The sequence below is a fragment of the Pipra filicauda genome, unplaced genomic scaffold (assembly GCF_003945595.2).
Source record: "Pipra filicauda isolate LSUMZ 115617 unplaced genomic scaffold, ASM394559v2 scaffold149_size4050908_pilon, whole genome shotgun sequence".
In the NCBI taxonomy this organism is placed as follows: Eukaryota; Metazoa; Chordata; class Aves; order Passeriformes; family Pipridae; genus Pipra; species Pipra filicauda.
Window position 1 is genome coordinate 3,565,424 of NW_024103984.1, and position 23,560 is coordinate 3,588,983.

General features: G+C 39.6%; 1 protein-coding gene across 4 annotated transcripts in view; it reads left to right on the top strand.

Moving 5' to 3' along the window:
• The first annotated feature begins 15,522 nt into the window (after positions 1 to 15,522).
• Positions 15,523 to 23,560, top strand: part of HIBCH (3-hydroxyisobutyryl-CoA hydrolase) — a 42,428-nt gene continuing 34,390 nt past the window's right edge. Inside the window, exons 1-6 of one of the 4 annotated variants that reach the window (XM_027737517.2) lie at positions 15,523 to 15,582; positions 16,456 to 16,498; positions 17,289 to 17,429; positions 18,870 to 18,954; positions 19,935 to 20,015; positions 22,085 to 22,137. In XM_027737517.2, the coding sequence (XP_027593318.1) occupies positions 15,551 to 15,582; positions 16,456 to 16,498; positions 17,289 to 17,429; positions 18,870 to 18,954; positions 19,935 to 20,015; positions 22,085 to 22,137 (435 nt within the window). In that variant the 5' untranslated portion in view covers positions 15,523 to 15,550. Of the gene's footprint in view, positions 15,583 to 15,679; positions 15,800 to 15,832; positions 15,996 to 16,027; positions 16,050 to 16,455; positions 16,499 to 17,288; positions 17,430 to 18,869; positions 18,955 to 19,934; positions 20,016 to 22,084; positions 22,138 to 23,560 lie in introns of those variants that run through there. The other 3 variants (XM_039378837.1, XM_027737519.2, XM_039378836.1) reach the window with 3 other exon arrangements.

Below are 23,560 nucleotides of genomic sequence, written 5' to 3' on the forward strand. Positions count from 1 at the left end.
ACAATGAAGAAAACAGAAAAGCTTTCATTTCCATCAGACCTTTAATATATTTTGCATAACATGAAAACTAATTTTTTTAGTCAGTTCTTTGCCAGGAGAGGCGCTACATTAAGGGAACTATGACATTTATTTCTTCCTCTTGAGGAAGTTCTTCATAACACAACAGTTTGTACATCTGGGAAGACTCTAAGTCAGTAGAAGGAAAAATGTGACTTTTTCCTAGTGTTTCAAAGACTAAATGCAACTATGTCACCAGTAAGAGAAAAATCCCAACAGAGGAACTGAGGAACAGTCACCCAGTGAATCAGCAAATCATACAGAGCTGCAGCAATGTTAATGGTAACCAAGGACAAAATATTCACAGCCAGTGAGACAGCCATTGCAGTGATCTGTCTGGTTTGGCAGGGAAGCAGAGGACTCCCTTCCTTTAATTTTTAATCAAATACTTTTGGAAGCATTACATTCATTAGCAAAGAGAAGGGAAAAGCAATGCACAAAACAGTACAGAAAGTGTGTATACTGTGACTGTGTTTATTGTGTGTGTATATACAAACTTCCTCCTACTGGATAGACCTTTTTCCTCTTTTTTCCCCCCTTAAATTTAGATTTGTGTTTGTGTCGTATCTGCTTATACAGTAGTCAGCCTTTCCTCAGCTCAAGAACCTTTGAATCCACTGGCAAGTACTGAATTTGATGTGCAGTGACAGTCTCACAAATATTAAATTGTTAAAACGTAGTGTGAACAGCAGTGGCTGGCACTGATGGAGTTGGAGGGAGGGAATCTTAACCAACCGGGGCTTTGAAAAGGATCCACTTAGACCCTCTCTTATAGTGGGGTCCCCAGAAAAGATCCAACTGAAACTTAAACAAATAGCTCCCCCATGCACATATATCTTATTCTAAATAAACACTACAAGTGTTAAAACAAAAATGCAAATGACCAGGGCAGGCAGAGTACTTAAAAATATGACATATACCCCCACCTCCTCTGCCAGGCACGTCCTGCACAACAGGTCCTTGCTCTCCAGGGCTTTAGTAACACAAACATTTGTCTTCTAGGCTGTGTTCTGAGTGTACTAAGTAACTGTTATGTCTAACATGTTTAATAACTGCAGGTATATGACCAAGGGACAACAAACTGACCAGTTCTCTCTGATCCCTAGGAACTTCCTTCTATCCCATCTGAGAGCACGGGGTGGAGCGAATACCAGCATTGAAGCGAGAAATTCTTTACTATCATTGTCCTTTACATCCACAAAAGAAATGCATATAGGGTCAGATATCCCTGCTTTCCTAATTGCTAGTCAGTGACTTCAGGTCAATGGGAATTTGAGTTCTCGGGTTTTTGACTAAATTAAATTTCTGAGAATAGCTTTTAAATGAAATATAATGCCACTGCACAGCAAAATATTCCCTGGCCAAAACAAATTTTAATTGAGGTTCAGTATTCTACAGGTTGAAAAACTATTGCAGAAAATAATTCCTGATTTTACACAGCACTACATACTCCTCTCATTTAATACAAGGATTCTCACCATTTATATGTCTAAAAAACATGGTGATAACTCCGAGTACTTTTTACCTGACATGGTTTTTTTTTGGTTTGGGTCTTTTTTTTTAATCAGATTATGATTAAATGCAGGTCTTCTACAGTGTAGCTTTCTAAACCTAGACCAAGACTAAGACAGGCATTTTTGTTTAGTACATGTAAATGTGATTTTTGATGAGAACTACTCGTGTGACACAAGCACTGAAAAAATCTTTTGTACTGAGGGACACATGGCACCAAATTCAGACCAAGGCTAGCTGCTGACTTCAGAGGCCTCACATCTAACTCACTGTAGAGCTGAGTTTGTCTCATTATAGATAAGAGCAGTAAATGTCACTTTTCATACAGAAGGGAGTCAGTGTTAGCCATCTGACCTCTTTCCCCCGAAAGCATACTGATCTTTTTATTCTATAGTTCATCCCATGACCTCCAGCATAACTGATGGGTTAACCTCTTTTAATGTCTTGGTTAATGAGAGGACATCCACGAGATACTGGCACTTGAATTTAGTTTCAAGGTGAATTTCAAACAGTTCCCCCTCCTCAAAGTGTAAAAACAATGAGCAACTTATTGATGCCCTTCTCAAACTCTCGAGATGATATTCCTCTGTGTAAAGAACAAAGGACCTCAGTACTTAAGTGTCAGGACGTCAGTGCCACAGACGTCAGTTCCACTGAGACTCAAAGCAGTATCTCTGATCAAAGTGATCGGGAAATAAATGGATGCTTTTTGGACAAATAGAAGCACTCAACTATTGAAAATATGTTAAAGACAGGTAAACTATATTGCCAGTCATGCCATGGAATGGTAATAGCAGATTAAATGTTCTCTGATAGCATTAGAAAATAAAGGTTTTTTGGTTTTTTTTTCAACTTTTGTATTCAGATTTCTGGCTGGAAAGAAAAATCATTAATAACATACAAGAAATGTTTTAAATGTTTTTGTTTTCTTTTTGGCTATCAGTGTAACATGAGATAAAGACTTCATGTAATGGTACAAATTGTTTCAGAAATATTGTACACAGCTATTTACTTTTTTCCTACAACATCCAAATAATCACAATGTATTTAAGACAGCATACTGTAGTATTCTCAGTGGAAAGCTTCAGAACAGCTGTTTACTTCAGAGTCTGAAGTTGAAGATAAAAATAAGACAAACAAAATCTCAGAGGATATTAATAGTTCCATACTTACTGAGCTCATTAATAAATTCATTGGATTCCTCCCCAGCAATGTTTCTTTTCCAAACCTGGAAACAAAATTACTGACAGTGAAAAAAAAACCAACATATGTTTAGTTTTCAAGAGAATGCTAATTTAAGTTTGAAGAACCTGATTCTGCAGTGTGTATTGGCCTAAACTTCTATTAGAACCAATGACAGAGACAGATCTGGGCAAGACCAGGCCCTGCATTAGTGGTGTGACATTGTGTTTGGCATAGAATTAGAATGTATAGCTTACGTCAAGTCTGTTGCCATGATATAGCTACTGTGGAACCCAGTCTGGTTTCAGGGAGCAGTTTCTCCTCAAAACAGAAAAAAAATCTTAGAGAAAGTTTGTCCCTTCCATTTAATGTCTTATTTTACTCACAGTCACCAAAGCATCTTTCTCAGGCTTTCTAACAGAATTATACAGTCGAAGATAAAAAAATGGACTTCAGCTGTCTGTATATGGCTGTAGGAATAGTACCACTCCCAGGTATCAGGTTTCAGTGCAGGGCAACTCCTTGTCTTCCAAAGTCTGTTTGAAAGCGTCAGCAGGATCTAAATGACCTCACAAAGGGAAGTACTCAGAAAACAAGGGATATTCAACTGTTTCCCAGTTTTTATGTTGGACAAAGACAGGGTTTCAACCATATGCTACAACATCTCACTAAAATGAAGATGTTTTGGAGGCAAAGTGGAAAGAGGGAGCAAACTCGACGAACACTACCGATTCAAAGTACACGAGTACTGCCAGAAAAATGATGGTGTCAAAGTTCTACCTTCTGACTTAGTGGCTCTGCAGTGTATAAAGGGGTAGCTGCCTCTTGTGTTTTAGCTGCGCAGTAGGGAACAGCAAGGTGCCTCCTTCCCACGTCATGGAGCTGTGAGCTCCCGGGGCCGTCGTTCTCTGCTTGGCACCGTGACCAGGAGTGCTGCCTGACTCCACCTGGCTGTTCCCCGCTGCTGCACACAGAGCACGGGCTCCTCTGCTGTGGTTAATAGAGCATTTCAGACCGAGTGCTTCTACTCCAGGAGACAGCCGAAATCTCAATCCACATCTAAATTTTTCAGCCAAGCTTTTACAGTATTTGCATTCTCTTTGTCTCTTGCAGATTGTGATCTATTTATAACAACTCAGCTATTTCTAAACCTCAAGCAGACAGAAAATTGATGTGTCATTCTAAGGATATGCCTTTGAAATGGTGGGGTGGGAAAAGAAAAAACCCAAAACACGGGAAGGTGATAAAAGCAGAAAAAAATAGTCTTTGTCTATGTAACAGTATTAATGTTTCTTACCTTTTTTTCTATGTCATACCTCCTGACTTCCTAAATCAGCACATCAACTATGAATTCTAAGTACCTATGCTTTTGAAAGTCATTTACTAATTCGTTTTCTTCTTTCCCTTCTCTTCCCCCTGTTCTATAAATAGTTGAGAAAAGGTCTGTTGCCTGTTGGTTGGACAATTTTATCTGCTTTTAGGATGTACAACCTAGCTCCCTGAGGATTTCTTGTCTTGCTACAACATGCTGTTAACTGTTTGTTACCAGGAGGTTCAAAATTGTCAAAGCACTTATGAGGGAGGAAAAAATAAATATGTGCAAAACCAATTGCAAAGTAAGAAATAATTCTGTTTTAGCATAATATATGGATTTTTTTTTCACCTGCAGAAAAATTCAGGCATGGATCCCATAAACATGACAGGAAAAAAATCAGGATGTTTTCCTCGTTTCAAAAAATACTATTTTAGTGTTGGAAAAGGTACAGAGAGGATGCTTAGAAGCTTGGAATAACTCCTCTGCCTGGAACAGTTGAGTAGTCTAGTATTCACCAGTCAGAAAAAGAAGCAAATTAGCAGGGATAAAGCAGATTTATGATGTCCTGAATTGGAGAAAGCAAACTCATTTACTCTTTCTTCTCATATGTGGAATAGGAAAAATCAAATTAAGCTGGTAGGAGACCTGTCAAAAGCTTGCAAAGATACTGTGGATGCTGAAAGCTTGTCAAATTCTGGGGGAGGCTGGACACATGCAAAGAAGAGAAATCCCCAGGTTACTAGACTTTTTGTTTACTAAAACCTGTAATCTTCTGGGGAACAATTAAAAGATTATAGAATAACAATAAATTATTAGTTCTCTAACATTTTGTACCACAGTTTATTTTCCCTTCAGTTTTTCAAAATATCATGCATTCTTATAATTAAATGTTTCATGTAAACACTAGGTCTGGTTTTGCAGCTCACCTTTGGGCCACTGCTGGTGTCATGGGCCCTCTAGTTCCTTGGGCCACCTTGTAATAACTGTTACTAATCCTCATACTTTGCCTTAAACAATAGTTTACAGATGTACTGAGTTGGGAAGGCATTTTTCCTATTCCTGAATGGCAGAGCCATTCTAATGTGTTTAAAACAGTAGCATTTCCTACTAGTGCAGATCCATTAGTATATGAGTGAGAAGGAGAAGCCAGACCAAACTATGAGCAGCTGGCCCCTTCTTGTCATCGGTTGTATCTAAGTCAGAAAAGCAGTAGTCAAGTGTTCCTTGTGTCTTCCAAAGCCTTGGCCACTGACAGCAGCAACATCAGGAAATGTTAAGGAAAGCCTAAGGTCTCAGTTCCTTCTTTCTTTGTAGCATGTGTGCTGAATAATATCACTAAAGAGAGTGCAAATGCCATCAGCTCTGAACCGCAGGGGGGTTTTGTTGTTCAGGTTGTAGTGGAATAAAAAAGGTAAACAATTAAACTGAGCACTATGGAGCACAATGGTGAGTCAGCCCTCCTGATGCCTCAAAACCCTTCAGACAGCCCTCTGAGAAGTAAGATTTCTGATCTTGAAAATTCTCCAGTAAAGTGTGTTATTTATAATTTCCATTAGCAAAAATGAAAACGTGGATAGACATAAATGTACATAACACATAGGTTGTCCATCTACCTTGTATCTCTTACTTTCTAACTTATTAATTTAAGCATAAACTACCATTCCAAATAGTAATACTAGAGGAGAATGTCAAAGACTTCAAACTGCAATATATTTTAAATTTTGACCCAACAGCACCAAGTCAATGCAGTATCACTAAAATAGAACGCAACAATTTGTTTACAAAACCTGTCTTATCTTACTCATATTTATAAGCTAAACAAAACTGGTAAACCTTTGGACTTGAGCAGGGTGGGGGTGATCTTGCAACAGCAGTGGCTGAACAAATATACATGGTTTATATGGAAAAGGCAACAAAGGAGGAAATGGGTATTGGAAAGTTGGCTACTAATTAACCCAGGCCTCTCTGGGAAACAAGACTGAAAGTGAACTATGGTTTCAAATTTAGCTGATTCCTCAGGTGAGACTCTTTAAAAGCACATCTGAGCTGTAGTTTTTTCTGAGATAAGTAAATAGTGCCCACATCCTACATACTAGACAGGTGTGAAAGATTGTCATGGATCTGCAAACAGTTCCCTTTCTTAAACAAGAAAGGTGAAGGTTAAACAGTGGGGATCACTGTAGTCTTTGAAACACGTTTTCAGGTATTTAACATGAAGCGGCACCTTCTAGGGAGGATGTTTTCCTACACCTTCTAGAAATAACACCACATATTCCTGGGAGATCTGCTTCTGGTTGTTATTGTGCAGTGAGGAAGTCACAGTCCATTGTTGCAGTCATTCTGTGGTGAGTAATTATGTCACCTACAAGCATTATGACTGCTGATTGTGAATAACTAACAAAAGCAAGCGGTTCCTGTGTAGCAGGCAGCTGACTGCTTCTGCAAACATGCTACAACCTCCTGAAACTGCATACTGGAGGACCTGGCAAAGTCTGGGGCTTCTTACTTCTGTAAATGCTAGGGTTTTTAAATTGAAAAAGTGAAGACAGTGAGAAATTCTTAGACAGGTGGGAAATTTATGTATCTCAGAAAAAAAAAAAGATAATTGAAGTACTCCCGAGGAAAGGAGTGTAGCTGAGTGAGTGCATTTTAATACCTTGTGGATTTGTTTGTCCTGTGCTAAAAAAACAGGCTCATTTCCTTCTGCAGAACTGGGTAGCAGCTGATAGATGGCAGTGTTACAGGCTCACATGTAAAGCCAAGGTCAAATTATTTGCTTAGAAAGAAAAAGCACGTGTCCCTTCTAACATATATAGAAGGCCCTGGTTGGATATCTGTTTATAACAGTTTATGGAACAGCTTTTCTTTCTTAAAGAAGTGGAAAATATATTCCGTGTCTTGATTTGTAAAGCAACACAGAAGTTCAAAGCATCTGAATCCTCTTCCTCTGGATCCTATAATCCTGGGTCGTTGTGCTATGTGTTTTTTTGTGATATATGCACCACAAACATACAGATAAACTATATTTATGCTTTAGCTCAATAATAGGAGCAATGAAAAGATTTGTTATCACCAGTGTATTGCATCTTTCTGTTTCAGCTCTAAGTTTAATGTTGATATCATGATGAGACAGTCAAATACAGAAGTGAAAACTAAAGCAGAATAGTGAAAAAGCTACAAAGTTATTTCTCAATGTCTGCTTCTTCTGACTATTTGAAATATGTTGAAAATTGCAGGTTGCTATTGTAGTTGAGACGTCAGACAGCTGCACCTGCAAAATTCAGCTGTCTCTTACTAGGAGGGTAACTCCTTGACAGTGAATGTTCCAAAGGGCTCACAGAAGCTACAGGGGTGTTAGTGCTGTCACAGGAGAGGGAAAGCACAGACCAAATATGTTTCATGATTCTTCTGCTCAGTCATGGGGAAAAAAATTTCCATTAACGTTTCAGATTGAAAATGGATTTTTTTTTTTTTAAACATAAAGTCTCTGCTTTCTTAGAAAATCATTTAAATTTAGAATAAAACAAACAAAAGATGTTTCTTCTTGGTGCTGGCCAGAACTCTCGTCTTTATTTTTTTTTTTAGGCTACAAATGTCGGTAAAATCACTTTTCAAAATGTCTTAAGTTTACAGAATAATGTCCCAGACTAATTCTACATGGTGTGACATCTCCTAGGCAGAAGCACAGCCTGTAATTACATGCTTTATTTCTTGGCAGGTCCCAGATTGAAACCCTGCTGTTAACTCCTGCAGTTAACCATACAATAAAGCACCTTCTCACTCCTAGAGCCTGAAGAAGTGCTCTTAGCAACAGTTCTATAAGGGAATGCCTGCATTTTTCTTGGCAGACAGAGGTGTGTCAAAGTATGACTAAATCACATTGAGTTCCATGTTATTTCTGAAATAATTATATATATTCCCATCTAGTGCTCTTAGGAGGATGCACCTCCATTCCAGCCTGCTAGTGCAGAGACACAGTGAGAGCTGGACAGCCTGGGTCTGGACAGGAGAACCAGTGGCATCATGAAACCCAAGAGTGAGATTACAGAGAGGAACTAATGATACTGGAGACCACGTATTTCCTTGTGAACAGTTTTGATCTCTATTGTGCCCTGCCACAGCTGCCACTGCTTTTCTTCAATGGGCACTAATATCCCTGGGGAACTATGTCCATTCAGTAAGTGCTCAAGGAACCAAGTCCTTGTCCTTGTCACTGCCATTGCAGGTTTGTTTATGATCCACGATGACCACATTTCTTTAAAAAAAAGAAAAATAAAAAAAATAATAATAATAAAAAAAAAAAAAATAAAAAAAAACCACTTTTCCACAGAGCTGGTAAACTGAGTTGCATTGAAGCTCATTATTAGCCCATATTGGATGCTGATAATTTATACTTATAAGCAGAATATATCTGCAGCAGTGAATGATATATGCTTATTCCAAATAGCTTAAAGGCCTCTATTTATTCTCCTGATCTATTTTTTCCCTCATTTCTAAGTTCTGCAATTTGCTTTGCTGTCCTTTGCATCATTTGTGGCAATAAATGAGATATCTCTCCCTAGGCAATGTTCTTCAATTCATTATTTTATGAACAGTTTTCATTGTACTCCAGAATGAAATAAAACAGAAAGAAATTTTAAAAAATATTCTTAATATTTACTTCTAAAATCAAATGTAGATCTTTTCAAGGGAAAATTAATACCTGTGTGAGGTGTCAGATGAGAAACATGGAAAGGTTTGAATACACCACATCCATTTAAATAAGATACTGTCACTCTGTCAGCCAAACTGCCCTGCTGAAGAGCCTCACTTTAATTTAGAGTAACAAATTCTTGAAATAAACATCTGAGGTGCTCAAATTCCTGGTCTGTCAGAAAGCTACTAATTAGCATCAAATGCTTTTGTGCTTAATTCACTGTGATTTTGACTGAAACAAAATAGGTAACTAGGCATTCACTATGACCCCTGAGAGGGAAGCAGATGGTTCAAGACCACATCACGTGACATTCCAGCTGAACAACAGACAAAATGGGGAGGCCAAGAGGAATCTTACATACAGGACTGATTTAGAATAATTTTTAATGATTCTAAGTATTTAGGGTTTGATGGTTTTTTTGTGTGTGTGTTTTTTTTTTCTTTTGTTTTGGGTTGTGTTTTTTTTTTTTTACTTCTTGAATAATATAATTCCACTACAATAGATCATACAAGGAAAATTTCAGGCTAATGGTAGTTGGCAAGATAAGCATATAATCTGCATTTAAAATATGATGTACATTCACTGATATTAAAGGTATGAAAAGCACTGCCTTTAAAGTTAACTGAACCAATGCTAAATGCAAGGTAGAATTACAAGTGGGCCAGTGGTGCTTCAAAATGCTACTGACAAAGGAATTACTGCAATGTTTTAAAGTAAATCAGTCAAATGACATGAACTTACTATTTGGAATATTGTTCCTCCTTAGCCTGGGTATGTAATTCCAGTAGATTATAATTATGAGTTACATAAGATTCAGTGGAAGGTAACGAAGATATATTAAAAATATTAATCACCATTCATAAATAAGACTTTAAAAACACCAGGATAATTAGTTCCATTAAGGTTACATCTCCATTGATACTGCTGTAGCTCTTGCTAACATAAGTCCATCAGCTGATCTGTTTTGTCACAGGCAAATGTGTTAATTAGGCTTATTCATAACTCCCTTTGTTTCTGAGCTGATCAGTGGAACAAATTATGCTTACGTTTTTCCTTCCAACTCTAGGGTTAAATCTCCAGAGCCACAGGAGACAGACTGGTGGGGGACATGCACTGAAGTCAGCGAGCCCCTTTCCCAGGCTTGAGGTTTCTACTCACAAGGAGAAAATTACAGGCCCTGTGCAATATTTTTTTTTAGATCTCCCATACTTTCAAAGTCAAATTTCATTATTTGGCCGTTATTGCATGTCTGAACCATTAAAGACCACATCCTGATATAAGATTCTGCATCGGTAACGTATATGGAAAGTCTGATGCTGGTGTGAAATCTAGTCAAAAATCAGTGTATGGGTAGAGTTTTGGACTGAGAAGAATGCACGCAACTAACTCAAGCTAGGATGACTATAACTAGGAATACATATTGTGAAACCTGTATTTCAGATAGATAAGCCAAAACAAGTCAGAATGTCAAAGCTGAAGAGGACCCTTAGTTCTTGGAGTCTATCAAGAAACAGCACTATCACTTTGCACTCTATACCACTAGTCTTACAAGTTCTGCTTTCCTACACTAGTTCCACTGCTATTTTCATTTAATACCAGCAAAACACCTCAAATAACATCCTGTTAACACAGATAAGCCTGAATTTAATTTCTTTTAGAAGCACACATTTAGAGTAAACCTTGAATTAACTGATATTCTGGGACAGTGCTATTTCAAGAGGTCCAACAGGGACGGTATTTTGAAATATAGACCCACACTGTGTGAAAACCACGTGCCTTTTTCTCTTCCTACATACAGGCAGCTCTGACTCTCACAGAATCAAGCACACACATCGAGAGCAGCACAACAGACGTGATGACACAACGGGATGCAATACAGATATCATTTGCTAAGCAGACTCCTGGAGTCTGGTAGGCAAGCTTCCCTGCCATCACTTGCACTACCAGGGAGAGAGAAACTCAGTTTCATTCTTTCCAGACCTGGGAAACTCAACCTTAAGAACTAATTATACAGCCAAAGACACCCTCAGCAGTTAAGATATCCTTGGGGGATTTTTTTGGTCCACTAGAAGTTAACTGTCCTACCAAGAGAAAATTCACTTTCCTCTGGCCCCGTTCCCACACACACTCCCTACAGCTATTTTCACCCACGCCACAGCTCTTTTTAACTGTGTTTAAAAAGCTGAGAGCGAGAGAAATGTGCTGCTGCTGCTGCTAGTGCTCCTCCTCCTCAGGTGGGCGGGTTGGTAGCTGGTCAGTTTTCTGCAGCATTTCTGATTGCTGAATGCGTGGGAAGCCAAGAGCAGGGAGGGAAGGAAGCGGCCCTCTTAGGGAAGGAGGCATATCAGAGCAAGTGGGAAGCAAATAGCCCCTTCCCACCTGCACATGTGCAATTATGTGCAATTGAAAAACTAATACAATAGATCTGCAAGCGGAGGTTTCCAAGCTGTGGTCCTAAAAGGTATCAAACAGCTTGGGTCTCAAAGCCAGATTCGGGGGTGACCAGATCTCTGGGAAGACAGCATTTTTCACCCACGAAGAACAGGCTCGTGGGGAGGGAAAGGAGGAGGGAAGAGGGCGTTCCTCACAGTTATGGCTTTGTACGTAGGCGGAGGGTGGTTCGAGGAGCGGAATGACAGATTGCTTGTGGCAGCAGGGAAGAAAGATGTAGGCGGGTGTTTGCCCAGGGTCCCGTCTAACCCAGGGAGTACTGGCAGGGTGGATGCAGCATGAGTGGTATGTCTAAGCCGGGCTGGTGGGAGGAGAGGAACTCGCTGGTGGATGGACCTCGCTCGGATCCTCCCTCCCTGTCTCATCAACACGGCAGCATCTGCAGCAGCACCCAGCCACCCCCACACTTTCCCCCGGTGCCCTCTGAGGCCAAAGGAAAATGGAAAGTACTTCGCTCACACAGCTTCATTATGGATTTGCTTTCATCCTTTTCCAAACACTTCTAGTTCCCCACTGATAAGATGCAAATTAACTGTTGAAATAAAAAAGGGGGGGGGGGAAAGTTGATTTTTTTTTCCCCCTCCTTCCTCACACGCTTTCTTGTAACAGGAGGCATTCACTCCTGCATGCCATTAGCTGTGCCCTCAGCCCAAATCTATGATTTCAGATGTTGCGTGGAGCCCCAGGGAAGGCACTCTGTACAATGAGATTACTCATGTTACAGACAAAAGCAAAATTTTCCTTCTCCATATTTCATAGGTGTTTTTGGTGTTTCAGTCCCTCCCTGGGCTGGCCTACTGTTAGAGAGTGGAGGAACAGATTAGTTTTCTGCTTATTTTAAGGCTACTTCTGCTCTCAATGACGTTACTGGAAGCCTCTCCACTGCAGACCTGAGGCTTTAGTATTTGGCATCCAAGTTGGCACAAGGAAATTTCTGCCTGTGTCACCTGTGGAGGTGCTTTAGAGTGCTGCCAACTGAGACTGGACTGAGAAATAACAATGTGAGGATTGTTTGTCAGCACAGTAATAACGAGTTAGCAGGGATGAGCTGGAAATTTTCCCATTCTGTTCCTCAAGCCTTCACAGACTCATTTTTCCTTACCTTCACACGCTGTAAGGATGCACTTGCTACCCACACTCAGAGCAATTAGGTACCAGCTATTAGACCAGCAGAGGAAAAGATTAAATTTACAGCAAGCCTGGGCACAGGAGCACGGGACAGGATGAAGTACTTGTACCATTTATTATCTGGTCTTGGTCAAGTACACAGGGAGCTCTCAGAGCCAGCTGAGAGGCACAAGTTAATGATTAACTAGGGATATGCAGGTGGCACACAGAAAGCAGCTGAGCTGCTCTTGGAATCCTTCTAGGGAGCAAGAGTTCCCGTATTCTAAAGTTATTTTTTTTTTCTGGAAAAGAAACCAAAAAACCCCAGAAACAAAACCTGAAAACATCTGCTCAATTCTGAAGTCCTCCTACAGTCTGCAAGTTGTTTTCTCTTTCCAAACCTGCTGAGTGCACTGCCAGGAAATTTTTCCAGGGGGAGGAATTACAACCTGCTTATCCTTCTGGCTATGGCACTTGTACTCCCTGAGTTCCTGGCTTGGTTACTAGGTGTGCTGCTCACCTCCAGTATATCCAGTCTCTTGCAACCCTCTTTGCCAATATTAAATCATCCATAAACTCCCAGGTTAAAGGTCATCTCATTCCACTTATTCTCATGCAACTCCATTATTTTCACTCTTCTTCCTATTTCTACTTATAGAAGTCTTTCATTTATCTTTTAGAAAACATTTTCACTTTGATATTCCTCTCTGCAAAAAATGGGGTGTGCAGGAGAACTATGAAAAAGCAGAATGATATGCGAGTTACTTTTTGGATGGGATTGCAGTCAACTAAATGGCCGTCTGTGATAAAATCACAATTTCCTAACACCTAGCACCCCCCTAAAAAAACTATAGGAAAATTCAAGCCATCACCAGCATGTTTAAAAATGAAGAACACTAAGCTCAAAGAAGATGGCTCTTCTGTCACCACCCCTTCTTCTTGAAAGCAATTTATATTAAAAAAAAAAAAAGAAATAAAGGATTTTTAAGAAAACATTGAGCATAAATTCAGTGTCACCACCATGGAAAGAAATCAGCAGCTGTTGCAAGACAATGCTTGCTGCTACTTCATTGCTTACAAATGAGTAGGCCCTGCTCTTGCCCTAAATCAGACCTACAGCTGGAATACCACAGAGAAAGGGTCTACACCATTATTTATACTGAACTCAGAGGGAGAATAGTTTAAAATCAGCATAAGTAAAAGAAGAATCAGATCACCGACTTCTATTTTGGACCCTTGAAACAGACACCCTGTGAAATCATGTCCTGATCACAGCCTTGCCCACGTACAAATGGGATTTGTTAAGAGATTTCCAGGGGTTTCAGACGGCCTCCACCTGCTCTTACCCAAGGTTAGTTTCCTCACACCCATTTCTTCATTTCCACACCACCGCTAGCAAAAAAGATTATCTGACAGAAAGGTTCTACTTCTATTTGTCTGTGAAATGCATAGACTTTCACACATAGGATATAAAGAACAAAAATGTTACCTGCTTGTCAGACTCCCCGTTATTGGTTAGGCCTGGATGAGAGATGTAGAGCTATCCTCAAAAAAAAAAAAAAAATTAAAATATGTATCTAAGTCAGGGTTCAAGTTTGGCAACTGGGATAATTTGGTGTCCTTTAGACTGGTTTAGATTTAATTTCATGGTACTTGGTGTAAAGCAGCATACAGGGCTGTATATACTCAAGATGACTCTAATAAGCTACATCATTGATTATCATATAACCTTTAGGTGAAAGTTTTAATAGTCTGGATTGCCTAATGAATTATGCAATTCATTGGTTTGTAGTAGTCTCCCAGTGACTGCAAAAGCACCTCATGTCCTGTTCTCAGTTATTTTTTGTTCAGAGAGTACAAGACTGAAAACTGAGACTGCATTAATACACAAATGTTCTGTATCTCTTTTTTTAATGCATATTTAGTTTGATTAAGACTTTTACAACCAAATTTAATACAGCCTGAGAGTCATTGCAATGGAAATGCCAACACAGATGACGCTGCTCTAAGCAGAGGCTGAATCATTTCTCGAAACGAAGAGCAAGGTTGCCCTCTGGGGACATTTTTAGAAGTGCTTCTGAGAGCTGGGATTTTTTTGTTCCAGCAAAATATATTAGCTAAAAGATTTTAAGATTGTTTGGATTTTTTTAATACTAATGTGAGTCAAGACAGCTGGTGCTAAGAACTTGCTACACCGAGAGATGATGAACCCACGTTTCTGCCTAGTGCACTGTATTGTCATTTATTTCAGTATCAGTCTCATGCTGATCATGTCAAGCCTGAGAAACAAAATTCATGGAATGGTCTTAGTTATGGAAATCAAAGTGAATTTAGCACTATGAACTCCTAACATGATGGCCATAAATTTTCAAGTGCCTTAATACTCTGTTTGGGTTTTAATATAAATAATAATTAAAAAAAAAAAAGAGGCAATTTTCCCATTTGCAGTTTCTGAGTCTATTTATGCTGAACACACACATGCTGTGTTTGAGCTCACAGCTGTCTGAGCTGCTGTCAGGGCAGTAACCATGCTAGTGCTCAATCCATGTATTCACCTTCACTTACAAGCAGTTCTTAGTGCGAGGTCACATGAGAGCAGCTCCTTAATCCCACCTCACTCGCTGTCTTGTGTCAGTAGCTGGGGGGTGTGGGGTAGCACAGGTGTGTCCACAGGGTACAAGGGATGAAGAGAAACCAGGAGGTCTGAAATTAAGAAACCGGTTTTACCGCTGAAAATTAACAAACCACTAGAATAAAGTTTCAGTCCACAAAGCTGAGCTCTGAAAGCGGTTTGGCAACGCCAGCTTGCCCCACTTTGGGCAGCAACAAGCATGGTTTGTTATTGCTACACGCAACATCATTGCTTCACTGACAGAGGAACTGTATCACCTCGCGCCCTCACACCTCCCGGCCTCATTCCGGACGGGGAACAGGTAGGAAAACCCCAGGTAAGGAACCTGCCTTTACCTGTGCAAAGGGGTTGTTCGGGGGGGTAGGGGGACGGCAGGCGGCCGCCGACCTCCGGGCTCCCCCCTCAGGTAGCGAGGGCGGGAGGGCGAGCGGGGAAAGGGGACCAGAGCTCAGCGGCCCCTCCTCAGAGCCAGTCCCGGGACTGGAGGAGCCGCTCCCGGTCCGGGATGCGGCGGCGTCCCCTCAGAACCCCGCGCATGCGCCCGTCCCGCCCCGGTGCCGCTGCGCGCCGGTGCCGGCTGTGCCGCGGCGGGGCCGCCATGGCGGGGCGGGTGCTGCGCGCGCTGCCCAGGTAACGGGGCCGCCCCGGCGGGCGGGAAATGGCGCCGGCGGGAGCCGGGGGCAGGCGGGACGGGCCGGCCGCGGAGCGCGGCCCCGCAGCTGCTGCGCCTCGCGACTTAGGCCTAGATTAGCCAGGCCTGGGCTGACTTCCCCGTGCTAAAGCGAGCATGCGATTTAAAACCAGCGTAGGATGCCGGGGCATTGACATATAACATGTAGTTGGCTGGGTTTGTGCGCTTAAGTTCCTCGTCCCGGGGGTCTGGCGTCTGGGCAGCGCCATCGATAGCTGCCTTCCTCAGTGACAATTAAGAAATAAAACGAGTGACAGGGGCACAGAATGCCCTGGTCCGGATCTCTCCTGTCACCCACAGAAACTCGAGCCTCTTAGACAAACTGTGTAAATACATGTACACATGAGGGCAGGTTTGTGCAATGGAACCTTTGGAAATACACAAGGTTTTGACAGGACCGTTTTTGGTTGGTTTGTTTGTTTTTCCCTTGGGTTTTTTTGTTTGTTTGTTTGTTTGTTTGTTTTTAGTGCCAGTACTTAAACATCCAGAAAAAGGCAGTAAACCTTTAAAGGACACACACTGTTAACTATCATTCATATCCCCCAAACCCTCTGTCTTTCCAGGTTCTCCTGACTTGAAAACATTAGTAGTTGACATTGGTATCTGCTGTCTGTTTACTAGTAAGCAAGGAATTTGCAACTGTTTGGATAACAAAATTGTACCCTAATTTGCTTGGTTTTAAAAAGGAGAATGTAAAACACTTGCGTTCAGAAGTTTTTCTGCCACTGCTTTGCCTAACCCAGCAGTCAGATATCTGGGGATTGTGTGGCTGGTTTATGGTTTTATCTGTCTTTTTAATATTTCTGTTTTAGGCTGAAGACAGTCAACAGACTGCAAGTAATATTACAACATTTGGTAAGGACAGCATCTTGTTTGACTGAATTGGAAGCTTTCAGGACTCCTTAACTCCCTCAAGACAGACAGCACATGCAGCTTCTAATGTGTCTGCTCACTGTAGTTCTGAAAGCTGTCATTTATTGCTTAGGCACCGTATCGTCCACATCTTTGAGCACTTTGTTAAAAGTTTCTATTATATTGTAAATTAAAGCTTAATTATTTTGGCTTTACTTACCTTAATAGATAGTTTCTGTGTTAGCTTCCCTAAATTCCTTAAATATCATCCCACTGTGAGTTTGAAATCAATTGTGAAAATAGTTCACTGATTTGTTTTCTACTGTTAAAAGTTACTTACAGACAAAGCAATGTGTACGTTTGAGTGTCAAACTGCCAGTAGGCACACATGGCACTGTCATTGTTCTAATAGTTGCAGGTATTTTCAGAATGTCAGTTTTAAGGAATTGTGGTTTTATATTGATGTTTGGGTGTTTTTTGATTGGTTGGTTTTTGTTTGGTTGTTCTTCTTAATTTCACTTCTCTCAAATGTCATTGTTAAAAATGTGTGGCCAAAAAAGTTGCCTGAGATTTATTACTCTGAAGGCCTCAAACATGAAGCAGTTTCAAAAGAACTGCAAATAAAACTTGAAGCACAGTGGGAAAGTGTACAATTAGTATACAATGGCAAAATGCATATTTTATGATCTTAAATAATGAATTTTAAGAATATATTTCCATAAACACTTTTGTATGTTACTCAAGTTATCTGACTGATGACACTTGCTATATTTATTTGGTTTTGCATGTACAGAAAATGTCAAACCAAACAGATTCAACAGCTGAAGTGTTGTTGGAAAAGAGAGGAGGTGCAGGCATAATAACTTTGAATAGACCCAAGGCTCTCAATGCACTAAATCTTCCTATGATCCAACAAATTTACCCACAACTAAAGGTTAGTATCTCCACTTCTCCCCATCCACTATACATATCTTATTTGAAACCAATTTTAAAATACAGTTTGACACTTCTTAGTATACTGATTTAAAGAATGAAAGTCTGTGTGAGTGCATTGGCTGATGAGCTCAGATTTATAGGATGAGAAGAGACAGTTTCAAGCAAGTTAGAAAGGGAAAACATCAAAGAAACAAGCTGTCAGACAAAGTTAAATTTAGCATCTCCATGGATAAATGAACATCCATATTAGTACCAGAATGAATTCAAAAAAAGCATTTGTATGTTCCTTTAGGCAACACCCAGCTGGTCAGTTGGCATGCACAAATTTCAGTCTATACAGTGGTGTTGCCTCTTGATTGGATGCATGTTTTTTGGGGAGGCTGCCGTGGCTGAAATAAAAGGTACAAACCATTAGGAAGCAAGGTGCTGTCAGCATCATTCCTTAAATGAGGAATTCATGGATTTACAGGCACTGTTTCCACAAGCTAGTGAGGTACTGTGAGATTTCAAGAATGCAAATAGTCCTTTTTAATTTAATGGTACTGTTTATCGTGTGCACAAACTCATTAGATACCAGTTGGATAGTTGCCTGCCTTTTGGTATTTTAATAGGTGGTTGTGTTGCAAATTTGTGCACTCCTTGGAGAATATTTAAAGAAAGAAATACTTAATCTGTAGTACTTGAGTACCTTGCTTTGTTTGAAGCACAGCCTTAAAAGGTGTCATAATTTTAAGTGCAGTTGCTGGTATACAGAAATATCATGTTTCTCTTTTATCTGGGTTCACTTAATTAAGTGACATATAACCAGTTTAAGAGGGAGGGTGGAATGCCTGAAAAAGGCATCTTTTTCTCTTAAAGCTGCACCTCTGCTGAAGTCAGGTACCAGTGCATTTAATTGAGGAGAAAAAAAAATCCAAACCCCATGGTCTTTATACCTAACAAAACATATGTGGACAAAGGGATTTGATCCATTTCTTCACTGGCGTAGATTGCAGTCATTTTGGCAAAACCCATCAAAAATTTAAATGCTGATTTCTTCGCCAGGCATCTTAGATTTACACAGCTTTCACGATTTGGCCAGAAATATCATTATCCATCTTCAATACTCCCAGCTTTCTGCCCCAGCCTTGTGTTCCCGTTGGGATCGATGTCAGGCCCTGTTTCAGGAGGTGCTGCCTTTCTTCAGGGGCTGGGAGCTCTGCACAGTTGTTTTTCTGAAATACACGAGGCAGCTCTGCTGATCTCGGATGTCACTGCTGATAAGGGCTCAGGGGTGGCAGAAAGACTTTTAGCTCTCAAACTTCAGTTTAAGACAAACTATTTTAAAGCATGGATTGATTTTTTTTTTTAAAGTAAAATAATAGTTATAGACAGTATACAGAGAAAGCCTCTTTTTTGCACACTTGAGTCTTACATGGAAACCTTTACTTCTTTTTAGACGTGGGAGCAAGATCCTGAAACTTTTCTAATAATTATAAAGGGAACTGGGGGAAAAGCTTTTTGTGCTGGAGGTGACATCAGAGGTAAGGACTATAGTCACTTAAACATTTGACATATCTTTGTCACTTGCTACTTTGCATTTATTTCCTTTGTTTACTGTGACTTGGGTAAACAGAGGCTTGCTAACACAACAGTAAGAGATTAGTTGTGCTGACTTCTTATGACACCTTGATGTGCAGATACTACTTAAGTTATTTGTCAGGAGAAAGCTGTTGAGACATTGTATAAAAGAGTAAAAATTGTTATTCATAAACATTTTTATGAATAACTAGTAATAGCAGCCAGTCATTCCTGGGGAGAGAGGGTTCTTGTCTCTACTTTTCTCTTCCCAGATTTTCATTGCTGACAGCTTCTTCACAAAGAATTTGAAGGGTCCTAGTAGGTAGCTGTGATAGCATTGGATAATGTGGGTCTGATGTTTTAGATGGCTAGATGCAGAACTGACAGTGGTGATCAATGTATCTGTGATTATTGTTTAGCTATAAACTGTGGGAAATCTCTGAAGTGTGAAAATTAGCAGTTGTTCTAAGCTGTAGGTAAACAAGCAGCACAGGTTATTGTTAAATTATGTCCTGCTCTAATTGGCTTCTCATTCTTAGTATTTAGTCTTAATCAATTTGGAGTGACTGTTCTATATATTGATATGAAAAATATCACAAACAAGAGTACTAGACATTAGGAGGAGTTCCATAGCATAGAAAAGGGACCACACTCTCACAAGTACATGACAGAGTCTCCAGCAAAATACAATTGACTCAAACTTGAGACTTAACTTGAGACTGAACAGTCATATTTAAGTGTGAGCAAATTTTCTAAAATATAATAAAGCAGGATTAAGTTCTGTTTAATTGCTGTAGGAAAAAAAAAAACACTTATGTGACATTATTTTCTGTTAATGTTACTTATATTTTCTCTTAATTATTATTTCTATTATTACTTCTGTTAATTATTACTCGTATTTGTATTAAACTTAGTTATCTTCAGAATTTTTGTTTCCCTTAAGCCATCACAGAGGCAGGAAAAGTTGGAGGTAAACTGGTCCAAGAGTTCTTCCAAGGAGAATACAGGCTGAACAACGCCATTGGTATGTTTGATAGCAGTTTCTGAAGCAGTACAGTTTTCATAACACTGGCTTTGAATGTAAATTTACTCTCTCTCTCTTTGCTAATCTATTAAAGACTGTGAAAACATCATGGAAGTAGTAGTTAATTTTTCTTTAACTGAGTTTCAGTACCAGTAGTGTAACATCGCATTTTTATACCTTGCATGCAGAATTTGTTTCTTTTGTTTGAGCTATTGTGACAGCTGCTTTATCCCATCCCATTGTTCTGGGTAGTTATAGTTCCTCTATGGAAGAATTAAGTCTTGGCTGCAGACACTGCAGTTCTGTGGTAAGTATCATTGATCTGCCTCAAAGACCTGAGCTAAAAATAGATATGTGGAAAATCATTAATATTCAGTCAGAAGATCAAATCATGTTAAGGCTTTCCATTTAAATAGACTGCATGAAAGACTAAGACTGCATAACTGAGGCCAGGAGTTACCTGCTTAGCTTACTGCAAAGAACTAACAGCAAAGACACTGCATGAAGTTTACAGGGGTAAGAGATAATAAGAAAGGATATTAATTCTTCAGGGTAAAACTCAGGAGTTGAATATTTTGGTGAGAAGAAACTATTCCAAACATACTTAATACATTTTGAGATTTTAAATACTCTATCCAGTGTTAGTCCCTACAGGAGGAGAGGTGAAGGTGTTGCTTACATTGACAGAAGAGCACAGTTATTAGAGTAAGAGTAATTTTTACTTTTTACAAAGTAAAGTTATTTTTACTTTTTACAAGGTAAAGTTATTTTTACTTTGTTTGAGTTTCTAGGTTGAGCATGCTTGTTATGTACCTTGCCTTCTCCAACAGGAGGCCAGAAAAATAGTTTAAGGTTTCACATACTTGGAGAAAACATAGTATTACTATGGCAGTTGGACTTGATTCTGTTGCAAGGGTACTTAATTTAAAAGTCTGGGGTTGTTTTGTTTTGTGTGGGTTTTTTGTTTGTTTTCTTGTTGGTCTTTTTTATTATTATTAGAGTGTTCAATATATATAATAAATATAATTACAAAACCTAGATTTTTGATAACTTTAGTATGATTTTATTCCTTTAAGGCTGAGATTTCTACCTTGTTTATACCTTATATTCTTCAGCTTAAAAATACACAGGGGAGCTGCTTTCACAGCATTGCTGTGGGAAAGGAGTGCTGCTATAGAAATTTAGTTCAAAGGCTAGCATCTACAGCCCATGCATTAGCTTGTACGTTCATGCAAGAACAAAGTTAAAAACACAATTCTGCTCCATTTTCTAACTGCTAATTTGAAGGACTGAACTGCCTTTTAAAATACTTTTTTTCTTAAACAATGACCTATAGTTGTAACAGAAAAACTAGCAACATGGATGCAGGGGATACCTGTGTCAGCAACCTTTTCGAACTTTGTCGGGCCTGAAAACACAGAATACAAAGGCAGCTGCTTCATTCTCAGTGAACATCTGAATCTTTCCACGGATGGTAATTGAAAGCATCGGGGCTTTGGTTTTATGCCTCTTCAAGGCCCCAACAGATAAAGTTGGTAGCTGATACTGTGGTACTTTAGGACATGATCATCTCGACCTTCCTGCACCACATTCAAGGGTTGTAACATCCAACAGAGTTGGCAAGACAGAACGTGTTTGCATTGTCACATTTTGACTGAAACCTGCCAATTCATGTGGCTTTGTAGCGAAGCACTGAAGGGCTGACACACACTGTGCTGTTAAGCCAGGCTGTGAGAGGGGGTGAAAGGGCAACTGTTGTGTCCCAATGTCCTACCAAGCTATTTATAATAGCTAAATTGTCAGGTACTGACATAGCAAACAGTCTGACATTTGATAGCTGTATAATTTCTCTTACAACACTCACAGTGCAGTAAGTCAGTAACTGGTGTTTCTTTAAGAGTTATATGAACAGTCTTCATTATAAGTTGATGTTTTACTGTTTAAATTACCATTTATTTTCTGTTGCTCTTGCTGAAGTAAGACATGGGGAAACGTGTCATGTGGCAGGTAGCCACAGGTCCACTCTTTTGAAAAAGATGCATGATTGTTTTTCTTTACATTTCTTACAGGCACTTGCAAGAAGCCATATGTGGCACTTATTGATGGCATTACAATGGGAGGGGTAAGTTAAGTACCTTGTTGCAATACCTGGCATAGTTTATTTAAAGTAATGTAATATTCTGTACTTGAGTCGAATGAAGCGCACACATGACATTTCAAACATTGCAAGAATAAAAATCATAGTCCAAACCTTTGTCTCTTGCATGTCAGGGTGTGCTGCTGCTCTTCTAGTGCTGCTGCTGTTCTTTGATAGCTAATGCAAGTGCTTTCTCTGAGGATCTGTGCTGAGGAAAAGAGCAGAATCCCCTCACTGCAGGAACCAACCCTCACAAACGTTTTCAAAGTACTAAATGGGAGTTTGTAGATCATACAAGAGCTGAGAAGAATTTTCCACTCAAAGTGTATTAAAACATAGAACTATGTAAAAATACAGGTAAAGGACAACTCTTTGAAAAATTGGGAAAATATCATACAAAGCTACACTTTAAAAGACATTCATAAGTTCCATATTTTTCCAGCAAATAATCTAATCTACTTTCCCACCTCTGTGAAAAAAACATGAGTTATAGAATCCCAATTCCAATCCCCCCACCCTGCCTAAGGTCACACCTTATTAGTAAATCAACATGGAGAAGACTCAGTCACATTGCTAGTTATACTTGGTGTTGATAATTTTTTCAGCAATTGTTGGCTTTAAACATCACAAGTAGATACTTAAAAGGGCAATGCCATGCTTTTTTACATGCTGAAATGCTGTTCTCTTCAGTTTGACGTCTGTTGGATATATAGCAGGGGGTAGAATACAATAATCTTAAACTATTTTCAAGAATGAGTTTGACAGTGGTAATTTAAACACACAATGCCTTTCTTCTCCTTTGCTACCAAGCCCCAAAGATTTTGGCTGGAGAGCCATTCCCTCCCAGTGTAGTGTACATACATCATTTCCAGCATAAAGGAGCCTAGTTTTGTAGCTCTTCTTGCAGGAAAAGTGTTTTATTGACCATAGGAGACCTGAAGGTTTGTGAATAGGAGATAGGGAGTCCATTTATTTTATGGAGTTTTGAATAATAGTGTGGAAAGCTATGAGTGAGCCAAACTGCTCAGCAGCTGATGTCTTTTCAGAGGTCCTGTAGATTGCTCGTTATGATTGTGCCCTAAGCAAGAATAGAATTTTGTCATTTGAAAGGAAAGTATATTTTTGGACTGAAAAGAGCATAATGGAGTCAAATGATCCTGCGTTACTGAGATCCTCTGTTAGTTCTCTTTCCTTTAAAGAGCTTTTAAAAGACAGCAGTTAGTCTGAAACTTTAGTTGGATAACCAGATTTTAGTACAGCATGCCCAAATTTCAGTAGGACTTTGACAGAGTAATTGTCATTAGGGTTTGAATGAAAGTTTACTTGCTTATCCTCATATTATGGTAGCAATTGTCTTTGTTTATGGGTAAGGATCTAAGTTTTGATTGAGCAAGTATGCAGCCTGACT